The sequence below is a fragment of the Hippoglossus hippoglossus genome, chromosome 17, assembly GCF_009819705.1.
Source record: "Hippoglossus hippoglossus isolate fHipHip1 chromosome 17, fHipHip1.pri, whole genome shotgun sequence".
NCBI lineage: Eukaryota > Metazoa > Chordata > Actinopteri > Pleuronectiformes > Pleuronectidae > Hippoglossus > Hippoglossus hippoglossus.
This window is the reverse complement of record NC_047167.1, coordinates 21381754-21394570: the sequence shown is the minus strand read 5'-3', so window position 1 is coordinate 21394570 and position 12817 is coordinate 21381754. Positions and strand designations below refer to the sequence as shown.

The 12817-nt window shown below is 44.1% G+C and overlaps 1 protein-coding gene across 1 annotated transcript; it reads left to right on the top strand.

The window, feature by feature from the left end:
* Positions 1-4650: 4650 nt before the first annotated feature.
* On the top strand, positions 4651-11511 carry LOC117778373 (ETS domain-containing transcription factor ERF-like). Its single transcript, XM_034613876.1, has 6 exons — positions 4651-4692; positions 7204-7261; positions 8037-8268; positions 8773-8893; positions 10060-10144; positions 11204-11511. Exons 2-6 carry the CDS (start codon positions 7204-7206, stop codon positions 11509-11511), a joined length of 804 nt encoding a protein of 267 aa, XP_034469767.1. The 5' UTR covers positions 4651-4692.
* Positions 11512-12817: the final 1306 nt, after the last annotated feature.

Here is a 12817-nt window from a genome sequence, read left to right as displayed (position 1 = left end):
TGTTCCAAACTGTGAACTTTATTAAGAAGACATTAAAAAAACTGATGAATGAACACAGTCAAAAGAAAATCTATATATGTTTCACCTCTTGCACTTTTCTGGACATTAGTTCAGTTTGTGATGAAACTGTAACTTCATGTTTACTCTCCAGTTTAAAGACGACTGGAATCTTTACATGTGACTCATGACGCACGTTTTCATGGTGAAATATGATTTATTGGAATCAGTCAGTAGTTTGAAGGCAGATATGAAAACTTCGGGGGGACTTTCCGACTCGGAGACAGATTTATGAACAGCTGCTGCAGCTCTGCTCAGGTCTTCAATCTTCTGCGGTGATGTTCGGTCCCGTGATTACATCCAATGGAAAGTTTAAATCCTCCATTATTCTGCTTATGAAATGCCGCAGTGCCGGAGAAGCCGCCCGACAGTGGGTCACACGGTACAAAACATAAAACTGTGAATGAAGATGGACGACATTGGCAGCGCCCGGGAAAGTGGAACCCAAACATCTGGATGGCCCCCTGGTGGCTGGCTGCGGTGTACGTCGTGAGCCCCACCTCCTCCATGTTAGCAGAGCGTGTATCTGGAATATTGGCTTCATTTTAGAGACAGTGAGAGGAAGTGGAGATGCGTCGTCCTCCATTGGAACAAACTCCTTTTGTTTCTCTAAACATTATTCAATCTGAGAGCTTTCCTGACATTTCCTCAGATACCAAATGCACCGAATGATTCTCACTGGATCCAGAAAATTGCCGTTCTCTCAAAAACAATGTTGGGTTTGAATAAATGACTAAGTGTGCCCATTATAAACAGAAGCTTCGGTGCAGAGCTGCAGAAACAAACACTTTGTGTCTGACTGAGGAATAAAGTGATTTACACATTGAGGGTGAACTGGGCGGGTCGCTCGTCTGCAGGTTATGATGAGATGTATTTATTTTATTGGTTATTCTTTCATCTCACCTGCTCAACCTGTGTGTTAACTGAGTTCAACCAAAGCTAACTAAGCAGGTTGAAGTTATTCCACAGCAGCAGCACACACACACACAGACACACACACACACACACTGTTTCACACATGCACACTCACACAGCTCCTCTTGCACACTGTCAGTGAATATTGCAGCAATAAAAAATAAAAAAGTCAGCGCCTCACTAAAGCCTTGATCCCTCTTACTTCTAACAGGATTTGACCCTTAAGACCTGGAGCATGACCCTCATCTGCTGCAATTCCATCATCCTGTTTAACATACACTCTCACTATTGTTCTCCTGTCTCTCACACACACACACACACACACATATGTGGACACATTTTAGGGCCTGAAACCTCCTTCCTCCCACACACAAACACACACACACACACACACACATGCACTCACTGTACTGGGTGATGTAACACTGCTTAATTTTACGCATAACACACAACCTGGTGAATCCAGTTAAATGTAAATTGCGTACACCCGCTCCCGGCGCTCCAAATAATAAAAAGAGAGAGGAGAGAAGTAAGGAGATGACAAGGGATGGAGGATGGAGAGAGAGAGAGGGGGAGAGAGGGAGGAGGATGGAGAGGTGGTGGTGGGCTTAGCTCGCTCTGAGTGGATGATACGATTGAGTGAGTGAGAAAGAGAGATGAAGGAGAGAGGCAGGGACGATGAGAGGACGCGGGGAGACGGAGGAGAGGAGAGATTGAGCGGGCGGCTAAGCACCAGATTAAACTCCGGGGTCGTCAGCTGTAAAACAAACAGTCCTTTTAGCGGGGATCAAATCCAGACTTAACCCCCCTCCCCTCCTCCTCCTCCTCCTCATCCTCCTCATCCTCTTCCACCACCACTCCCTCCTCATCCTCCTCATTGCATGCACACAGTTTGTCACAGAGGAGATAATGCCGCTCGCTGAAGGAGACGAGGAGGAAAGAAATAAAAAAAAAACAGAAAAGAGGATGACAATCTCGGTGGAAAGCAGATCCCCGTCCCAGGGCCTGTTTTTGTAAGCTGCTACCTAAATTGCCCCTCGGGGAATGTGAAGTCTTATTATACCCAGACAGAAGTCCTTCATTATATTTGTCTTTTCTCTCCTCCCTGCTCTGCTTCTCCTGGTGATAGACTGGGCTAATATCTGGCACGGAAAACACTGAGGAGTAAATAAGGCCGGGGGAGAGCGGGGAGGGGGGGAGGGGGGCGGGGCTCCTCTTCCTCTCACACTTCTGTGTTTATATTACATCTTTACTGTAATATTCCCCCGACAACGCCGCTCGCCTGCACACTCAGCTCATTTGTTTAAATCTCTCGCTCTGTCATCTGGTCCTGGATGCTGCACGGGGCGGCTCTATCAGTCCGAGGGCTCAATTTCCAAACTGTCAGCTTTTATACTCACTGTGAGGCCTCTTCCTTTGTTGTGGAGGTGTGTGTCTGTGTGTGTGTGTGTGTGTGTGTGTAAAAAGATACGTCTCTTTAAACCCAGCACGAGCAGCGGCAGTCTGTTTTTTATTGTGTGTAACTTCTTCTTTCCATTGTGTTCATATATGTTTCTCAATATAAAGATCGAGGCAATTGTTCGACATTCAGGGACCAGTCTTTTGCCTCTGTGCAGAAATAGTGCGTTTTTTACTGTTTTATTTTGGCAAAGTCGTCGTATGGCTGCTTTTGGTTCGAAATATGGTTCGAACATGTTTACATATATGTGTGTGTGTGTGTGTGTTTGGTTTCAGGCTCTCTGCATGAGGGTCCCTGGCTCCCTGGTCTGCTAAAAGCACAACATTCAACTCAATTAGCGGCATACATAATTGATGGCTGTCTGGGAGAGTATTTGTATTTACACTGGAATTAAAAGCCTCCGGTGTCAGCTATCACATCTGAGGGACGAGAAGTGTGTGTGTCTGTGTGTGTGTGTGTGTCTGTGTGTGTGCATGTGCGTAAGTGATTGTGAGCAAGGCAGGAATGTATAGGGAGATACACGCAGCTATATCATAAGCCTTAAATGGATTGCCGCAGCTTTTCTTTGTCTCCTCTTCTGCTGCAGAGAAAAACTTAATCACTTGCTAATCCACCGACACACACACACACACACACACACACACAGACACACACAGCCTCATTAAATGCCAACTTTCTGTACCTGACGGTTCTCAGTTCTCTTGACGATGAGCACAGTCGCCTATATTGCAGATTTGATACCCGGTCTTATTTCTGAGGAAAAGTAGAATCTGTATTTACGCTTCAAACCATATTCAGGTGCTCGTATGTGCAAGTGGGATTAGTTTATCAATGCAAATAGCTTCTTTTGGACGTGAAACTTTAAAAAACGATTAAAAAAATGCAAATTCGGAGCTTCCACAGCCAACGTCCCTCTCAAAGAAGATTTATTGTGCCATTAAACACACAAACAGAATGTGTCTGTGAGTTTAAATCACCACCAAAGGATGAAAATACTCAACTCGTCTCATTTAAATGGGTAGAATTTATGAAAATGATTTGATTTCACAACCGTTCGCTGCTGTGTTGTTTTTCCACTCGGCTGCAGGAGTTCATGTCCGTCCCTCCGGACTGACACAGGTAGTTAATCCTGGAGGAGCTGAGTTCAGGAGGACGTCAGCTGGAGCAGAACGTGTCACCGCCGCCGCCTCCACCTCTGACGGCCTCCTGAGCCCGTGCGGCGGAGTATTGAACAGCCTGTTGACCTTGGAGAAAGTCACTCGTCGTCCGGCGAGGAGCAGCTGGAGAGGAGTAAAGTGCGGCTCCGGTATTGAGTTCAACACCTCTTTGATTTAGCAAAAGGAAAAAAACCTCCAGTCACCTTCAGTCCACTCAATCATATCTCTCCCTCTCGACTCTAATTCGAGCCTTCACCTCTTTTCCTCTGGTTATTTTTCTGCACCGGTCAAATCCTTCACGCTCTCACTTGTAACGATGGTTGTCAGAGTTTATTTCTCTGTGGGAAACGGCAGCACTTGACCCAGACTCATCACCGCTGCCGGGGATCATCACAAATTCAAAGTCTAAATCATTAAACTGCTTGTTTTTATCTGACAAACAGTGAAAAATGTCCAATTATTTAATTAAAAGTGATAGAAATCCAGTGAAAAGAGCAGATTTGAAAAGCTACAGCCACAGATTCTTCAAGAGCCTTTTTTCTTAATTAATGACTTCAGTGAAACATAGAGACAAAAACAAATATCCTGATAATTAGTCCATCATTTAAATTTAAAATGCCTCAAATGTGAGGAATTAAAAAAAAATGTGCTGCTTTTATAAACTGTGAATAAGTTAATCATGAAATTAATGGACTCACTTCTCACTAATTAAAATACTTGGGAGTTGCAGCCCCTCGGTTAATCAATTATCAAAATCTATTTAATTGATGAATTCTTTTTCTGTTCATGAACTTTTTTCTGTTAAAATCAGATCAACATAATCAGCACAAGATCCTTTAGTTTTGACCTAGTCTCCTTAATTCTGGGCTGAGGTGGGGGGGGAGTGTCACAGGAGAAGGGAGGTAGGAGGGTGAGAGTGAGAAGGGGGGGGGGGGGGGGGGGGTGAGTGTGTGGTTTGAGGGGGGGGGGGGGTGGGGGTGGGGGGGGGGGGTGAGACGAGATAGAGGGTTTAAGATTCGGTCCATCATGCGTCCCTCACTCCGGCCGACAGACGAGCTGATGGGTGATATTCACCTAACGAAGCCGCTTCCTGCTCCAATCAAGGTAACAGGACCAATTTAATTCTTATTCCACTTTCCTCAGCCCGCTCTGCGTTAACGAGACGTAGAGGAGAGCTCTTGTTACTGATTAGTTTTTAAAAAGTCGACCTTTTTAGAAATCACCGCTCTGTCGACCCTTCACATCTTGATTTTTATGTTTCATTACGTTGCAGCGTTCAGTGTTTTTCTCTCCTTCTTGTTATTTGCATGTTGAGGCCGTGAGCCGACGTCCAGTAGAATGAACTTTTAATTTGTAGTTAAACTAATAATGAGGAGAAGGAAGGAGTTCACACGAGCCAGAGTTTGAATTAAACACAAAGTAAAAGTCAGTTTTTCTTTGCACACATGTTTTAATTATGTTTTTCCTCTTTGAAAGAACAAGCATTCGGAGCCCGTGTTTGCTGCCCTGTATGTTTTCCCCAAGTAAAGTTAAGATGACAGCCCGGGCTTTGGGGAACTGGGACAAACACCCTGTAGCAGAGTTACACAGTGAATTACTGGTCACTGGGGGGGGGGGGGGACAAACTAAACTCAGTGGAATAATGTGCAAATACTTGTTCAGCCTCAGAAATCCATAGTGCAGCTGCACGTGTCACTGAGGGTCTCTCAGGTTGAGCAGACACTGGAGGAGAGCGGAGGTGAAGAAGGGAGCTCACACCAACGACACCGTGTCGTGTTCGTGCAGAATTTAGATCTTTAACTGGCGCCCCGGCTGTATGGGGGGGGGGGGGCGGCTGTGGCCCAGCGGGTGCTCCACCAAATCAAAAGGTCTGCGTTTCAATCCCCGGCTCCAGCGTGTCCGAGTGTCCTTGGGCTAAACGATGGGATGCGTGAGCAGAGAATATCCTATATGAAGAGAGAGTCAGTGTATGAACAGGTCAATGTGACTTGTACTTTAAAACGCTTTGAGTGGACGAAAAGCTGATACTTATCAAATTTAAACCATTTACCTTTTGGTTTTAGCCTCGAGAACGTCGGAGCCTCTGAGGTCATTGGAAGATTTGGACAGAAGCTAAAGGACGTGAAACCTTCGTGGTGACAATCGATCGGGAGACGAGTATAAACACAGAGAGAAATATCTTTTAAACCAGCCGTCTGCGCTCAGATTGATATTGTTAGAGCAGAATAATGAGTCGAGAACCAGGCGGCTTTTTGAAGAATGTCCTCTAGTCGTTGTTTTCTATTCAAGGAGTTTTAGCTTTCACCCCTTTGAGTTTCTCAGTTTGTTGCTGTTGGTTTTACGTAGAGATTTGTTTGAAGGATGGAACGTGTGAAATGTGTCGTGGATCTGGACCAAGGATCTGGAATTTGTTTCGCTGATTCCCCGAGAAATAACTCATGGTTCTTGCTCAGGCATATTAAAGGGACTGATTTCTATGTGTGTGTGTGTATTGTGGTGCAGAATCCAATTAAAAATCTGCATCTAGTTGATTTCTAAGTTGGTTTCACAGTGTTTGGGCTTTTTTCAGCTGCTGCACAGTAACTAAAAATGTGTGACTACCACTAATGTGTCGCTGAGAGAATCAATGGATATATATATATTTGTCTCTTCAGTAGTTTTAGGAATGTGCCCAAAGCCACGTGACGTGGATTTGATGCAGGATTTGAAGGGGACAGTTTGGCCTTGACGGAGACGTGAGGCTTTTCAGTTGTCACGGGTCGTGTTTGTGTTCGATTCCATGTGATCAGGGTCCTGAGTCACACAAACAAACAGAAAAAACATGTTCAGTCTCAGCTGGTTTGGGATAATGTCCCTGTGACCCTGCACTGTGTGTGTGTGTGTGTGTGTGTGTGTGTGTGTGTGTGGTGCACGGGCAGAAGGAAATTAAATAGGAGACTTTTTTTTTTAGCTCCCAGATAAGAGGACATTACAGCTTGTGGAAGAGGGCATCATTCAGTTGTGTGTGGGGGGGGGTTATACGAAGTCCTTTTTCAAGAGATGAGTTTTCAGCCTCCCAGGGAAGATGGTGGGTGTCTCTGCTGCTTCCAGTTGCCTGGGAAGGTCATCGCGGACGATGTGTGAGTGTGTTTGTGTGTTGCATTGTGTGTTTGCAGGATGAAGTTACAAAAAAAGAAAATACATAAATTCTAAACCCTCTGTCGGGAAAACGAAGCTTTTCTCACATTTGCTTTTCTACACAAAACTGGGATCTGCTCTAATCACATCAGCTGCTGTGTCGGTAAATGTAAATCCGAGCACACGAAGCGCTGAGAGACGTTTGTAAAACCTTAAACTCACGACTCCACTGATGCTGATGCACAGTGTGGAGACACTGTCTTTGTTCTGGGTTTTAGATTTGTCATCAAATTAGTACGTGTGAGGACGATGCCGAGAACACAAGCTGCTTGAATTAGAAACTGTGTGCGCGTGCTTTGTTGTGATGACCTATAATTTAACACCACACGACAACTAATTAATATTTCATTTGTCTCCTCTCACCTCTGTGACTTTATTACGCTGATGATCATAGTGACGAAGATAAAAACCTCACATCATGGCTTCTGCTTCTTTCAGATGCAGTGCAGCTGCGGCTCCTCAGTCGGACACCTTTCATCGCCTTACTGGAGTCGAAGTAAGACGGTGTGTGTCTGTCTCTGTGTGTGTCTGTGTGTGAGTGTGTGTATTGTGATGATTTACATGTGTGTGTGGGCTGGCATTTGTGTGGGAGAATTTTGGTTTTTATGTAAGAGTTATAATTTATTCATCCTTGGCAGTCTGTGTGTGTCTGTGTGTGTGTGTGTGTGTGTGTGTGCGTGTGGGTGTGCGGGATAAAATAAATGTGTAAAACACCAGAACATGGATGTGAGATGCATCATGTCCCAAAGTTAGATACGATAACATGATCCTTTATTAGTCCCACAATGGATATCAGTGCAGTTTCTAAATATGAATTGTTTTGTGCATTCAACACCAAAATAAAAGATGCTTCAACAATAACAGTGGTTTCCTAAAATGATTGAAATCACTGACAGGGACTAATCATCTTCACTTTATATTCATAAACACGTTTGTGTGTCAAGTGGATAACCTACGACAAAGTGCAGTGTAAACAGACTCATGAAATAAGTCACGACGTCTGCATGAAGCGTGAGATGTGACAGCAGCAGCAGATTCAAACAGATCAGTTTCAAGTGCTTCTCAAATGAATACAGGAAGTGCCACATATCCACTCACAGTGTTTTTTATGTCGTCTTGTTGCTGTTTCTGTTTCTGTCGTCTCTTTGCTCAATTGGTGCTCGAGGACATTAAAGAAATGACTCGTTAACAGTTTCCTCGTTTCAGTTCAATTTGTATATTTGTGCTGTAATTGGTTTGAAACAGTAATTGTCCCACTCACGTCCCTGCAGCGGTGCTGTTCCCGGACTGGGCCTACAAGCCGGCCTGGTCTCCAGGCTCCCGGCAGGTGCAGCTCTGGCACTTCCTACTGGAGCTGCTGGGCCGGGACGAGGGGGGGGCCATCGGCTGGGGAGGGGAGTGGGGCGAGTTTGTCATCCGGGACCCGGAGAGGCTGGCCAGGCTGTGGGGGGAGAGGAAGGGCAAACCACACATGAACTACGACAAGCTCAGCCGGGCGCTCAGGTATAAAACACAACGCACCAGTGAGGCTGTTCCATTCACAGAGACATGCTCACATGTATTAAATATACACACACACACAAACCACAGCATGTCACAACAACTGTGAGTGTGTGAAATCCTCTGTGTGTGTGTGTGTGTGTGTGTGTGTTTGTGCAGCTTCTCCCTCAGGCTGATGCTGTAAATAAATCGTGCTCCTCGCCGACATATGTTGTCAAATTAAATTTTAAAAATCTAAAATGGCCACAGATGCAACGCACGCCATTCAGGAAGCACTTTTATATCTGAGGAGCCCTGGAGTGCACACTCACACACAGGCACACACACACACACACACACACACACACAGGCACACTCACACACAGGCACACACACACACAGGCACACACACGCACACACACTCACACACAGGCACACACACACACTCACACACAGGCACACACACACACACACTGCACACGCACGCACACACACTGCGATCTGACACAGAAAACACTTTACTTCCAGATACTACTACAACAAACGCATCCTGCACAAGACCAAAGGGAAACGATTCACCTACAAGTTCAACTTCAGCAAACTCATCCTGGTGAATTATCCAGGATTTCCGCCGGCACCGAGTCATCAGGTCATTAACACGTCTCACGTCTCACGTCTCACGTCTCTCGTCCTCAGAGCAACACCGTGCAACTTTTCACCTGAAAACAGCTGCTTCCAAATGAGTGTGATGTGTCAGTGAGTGTGAACATGGAGAAAGTTTCCTCCTTCACTCCCTGAGCGTCTGCTCTGTGTAACTCTGGTGAGTGGGTTCCATCTCCTGTGAGAAGAACTGTAGATGAGTTAAAAAGACTCAGAAGTTATTAAAAACCAGAGTTTATCTCCAATATTCAGGAGGAAACTTTTAAAATATGAACATTTGTTACAGCCGCAGCTCTTCTGGTTCAGGAAGCAGGGGATCATGGGTAATATCCACTGTTCGGTCCATCAACACATTGATAGACTTTGTTTTTTCTCGACATGAAAACGACTCAATCGCTCGGACACAGAGCAAAACAGAATGAATCCCCGCGTGTGGCTGCAGGGGGCGCTGTTGCTCAGTTAAAGTTACACATTGTTGCTTTAAGGATTTCCCCATGAATGTTATTATTATTGTTTGAAATACTCGTCTACTGTTTTTTGTCCATTTTCATAAAATATTTATTTAAAAGGAGTTTTATTCCACAACAGAATTAGTTTTTATTAATTAAACAACATTATTATTTGATGTTTTAAAGAATTGACCCAACTTTAATTAAAACATTTCTTCAGCTTTATCATTTAATATGAATTTGACCGAGTTGAATAGAACAAATTACTGAAGCTTGATCGTTTTATGTGACTGAAGGTTCTTTACAAAGCTTCATAATTCTCCTGATTAGAGTTTTAAGAGAAGTGGCTCCTGCAGAGACATGTGCTGTGAAGTCCGTTTTTAAATATACTGTTTTTAGAAAGTTTGGAATAAAACTCTTGTGTAATTATGTTCTTAACATTTTCAATGAAAAATATCAGGAGCAGCTTCCTGCTAACAACGTGATTAACGTCGTAAACATCTGTCTCGTTGAGGTGTTTCATTTCTTCAGCCTCCTCATCCACATTAAATTCAACAAGTCAAACAATAAAAACCCAAATCTCCACCTGCTGTTCCTGATATTTTGTGTCATGAGTCTGTGTTGCACTGAGAGATCCGTGTTCCCATTTCAACTCATTTCCTTCCATCTCCACCTCCGTCCCTCCGTCCCTCCGTCCGTCCTGCAGCTGGTACAGAGCGGCCCCCTCCCCTTCCCCCTGCTCCCCCCCGCTGAGGGCGGTCTCCCTCTGTGTGGAGGAGTGATGGACAGAGGTAAGACAACACCAGCCGGAGCTCTTCCCCTGAGCGTCCACATGTCTCACACTCTCACTGTCTCACTACGTGTCTGGTGCAGGGATTCATTTTGGGAAAGTTTTGTGTTTTTTGCAAACACTATTGAACCAATTTCTATGAAAGTTGGTGGACAGATGCATGGATGATTAAGTGTTGCAATCTTTGTGCAGATCCAATTAAACATCTGGATCTAGTGAATTTAAATGTTGGTTTTATAAGGAGACTGTTGGGTCTTGGCGGAAATGACAACTACTGAATTTACTATCTCAAATCTATTTAGTTTTTCATCCACATTTGCTCTTTTGGAATCAGAGACAATCAATTTCTCCATAATCTTCATGTTCCCCAACATTAGTCACATTTAAACACTCGTATCTTCAACAACTGAGTTTATCTCCAAGTGAAAGAGGACGTCAAGGACTGGAAATGATTCAAGTGTAAAATATTCACCCTTGACCTTGTAGAATATCTCTGGTTCTCAGAAGGAATAAAGTGAATCATCTCTAGTATTAAAACTGTAAAAATAGAGATTAACTATTTAGATTTATTTATTTATTGTGATCCTAATAATTCAGTACAATTGTACTGTGTTGTAAATAAAATCCAACAGAAGCAACAATAAGTGAAGTCAGTGTCCATCTAGTAGCTTTTTAGGATCTTTCAAGGATCACATGGTCTTCCTGTGCAGAAAGACAGTAAGTGGACGTTGAGTTGACACAGTCACAGTCACTATTGTCTTTTATTGTTGTTATTGCTATATCATCAATAATGTATATACATATTTTACATTATAATAACACATATATGTAATTTATTTCATCCTGCCTTGTTCTAAAAAGATCTTAATGTCAGTTTTCACTTTGCTTTGAATTGTTTTTAACTCAATTTAAGATGCATTCGTTGCTTCAGATACTTTATTATAGATATAATTTATGAATATTGATAACTGTATATATGTGTGTGACTCTAATTCATCGTCTAAGAAACTGGACTTTACAGTTTGTGGCTGATGTGACTCCCTCTCTGTTTCCATGGCAGCGGCCCCTCCTGTGCCTCACCCCTTCCTGCTCCCGTGTTGCCTCCCCAAGCCCATCCCGCCCCCCCGGGCCCTTCACGGCCCCTTCCCCTTCATCTCTGCCCCCGCACGTCCGGGGGGCCACCTGAGGGAGCTCAGGGCCGTCCCGTGTCTCGCCTCGGCCCGCCACACGGCCTGGCAGCACAAGGCCCCCGCCGGGTGGGATCTGAGCCACATCAGTCGGAGTCTGCTCGCTGCAGCGAGGGAGGGCGACGCTCGAGGAGAGGAGAGGAGGACGAGGAGTGACCCCCACTCGGGGGAGAGGGAGTGAAGGAGAGGGAATAAGTGACAGATGGACCGTGTTCCCTCCTCTCACACACACACACACACACACACACACACACACACACACACACACACACACACACACACACACACACACACACACACACACACACACACACACACTCTTCTTTGTGTTGCTTTGAGTAGTTAATTCATCACTTCCTGTGGTTGAATGTACACAGACTTTGTATTTATTGAGTTGGACAATGTTGTGTTTTTTTAATGGACATGTGGAGGAACCCTGCTGCTCTGAGTCTCGTGCCACGGCGGCTGGGGAGTCTCACTTGTAAACAATTAACAACGTGGCACTCGTGTTTGAGTAAATAAAGCAGAGCACTCAACGTACATTATTCAGCTGTTTGTCTCGCAACTGCCACCCCCCCCCAACACACACACACACACACACTACACACACACACACACACACACGCACACACGCACACGCACACGCACACGCACAGCTGAATAAATGATGCATCAAACAGTGAAGGAACCTCCAGTCTTCTCTGCAGCATCAGGACCAGTCAGTGCCACTCCGAGGCTGCAGGGGGCAGCAGCTGTGACGTCACACTGTTTTTTTTTTCACAGCTCACTTTCCCGGGAAAGAGTTTGCGCAGAGATATGCAAAAGAACAAAGATATGCCACTCTGATCGATTTTTAGTTCCGTCATCCTGGGCCAGTTGGAAAACTTAAATATGGGTTTTTAAATATCACAAATTTTTTGGTTTCTAAGACATTTTACAAAAAGCAAAGAAGGAGATGTGTTTCAGTTGTTTGGGGTCAGATTGTGGAGGAAAGCAAATCTTCAGAATGTGTTCCTCCATTTTTGTTTTGAGTCGACTGTGAGTTTAGGAACCTGAATAATTTGTATGTTTGTGTTTTGTTTAAATCTGGAGGATTAATTAAATGGACAGAAATGTAGGACAAACATATACAAGCATCTTGCTCCTGTCTCTGTCTTTTCAGTCACTTCATACATAGATGTGCGTATTGTGAATAATGTAAATAAAATAAGATACTACTACTATACACCATCTACTTGTCATTTATAGATTCATAGATTTTTCCATGTATATGTTTTTACTTATATTGCTGTTACACAACCAGCACTGTTATTATTATGATTATGATTATTATGATTATTATTGTATCATATCTGCTATTTCTACTTTTATATTTTGTTATCCATATGTTCTAAGTCTGAGCACGTGCGCATATTTTAATAGTTGAATCTACAGGAAGACAACGGCTCAGATTTTACCTCACAAGTGTCTCATCCTCTTTCTCGACG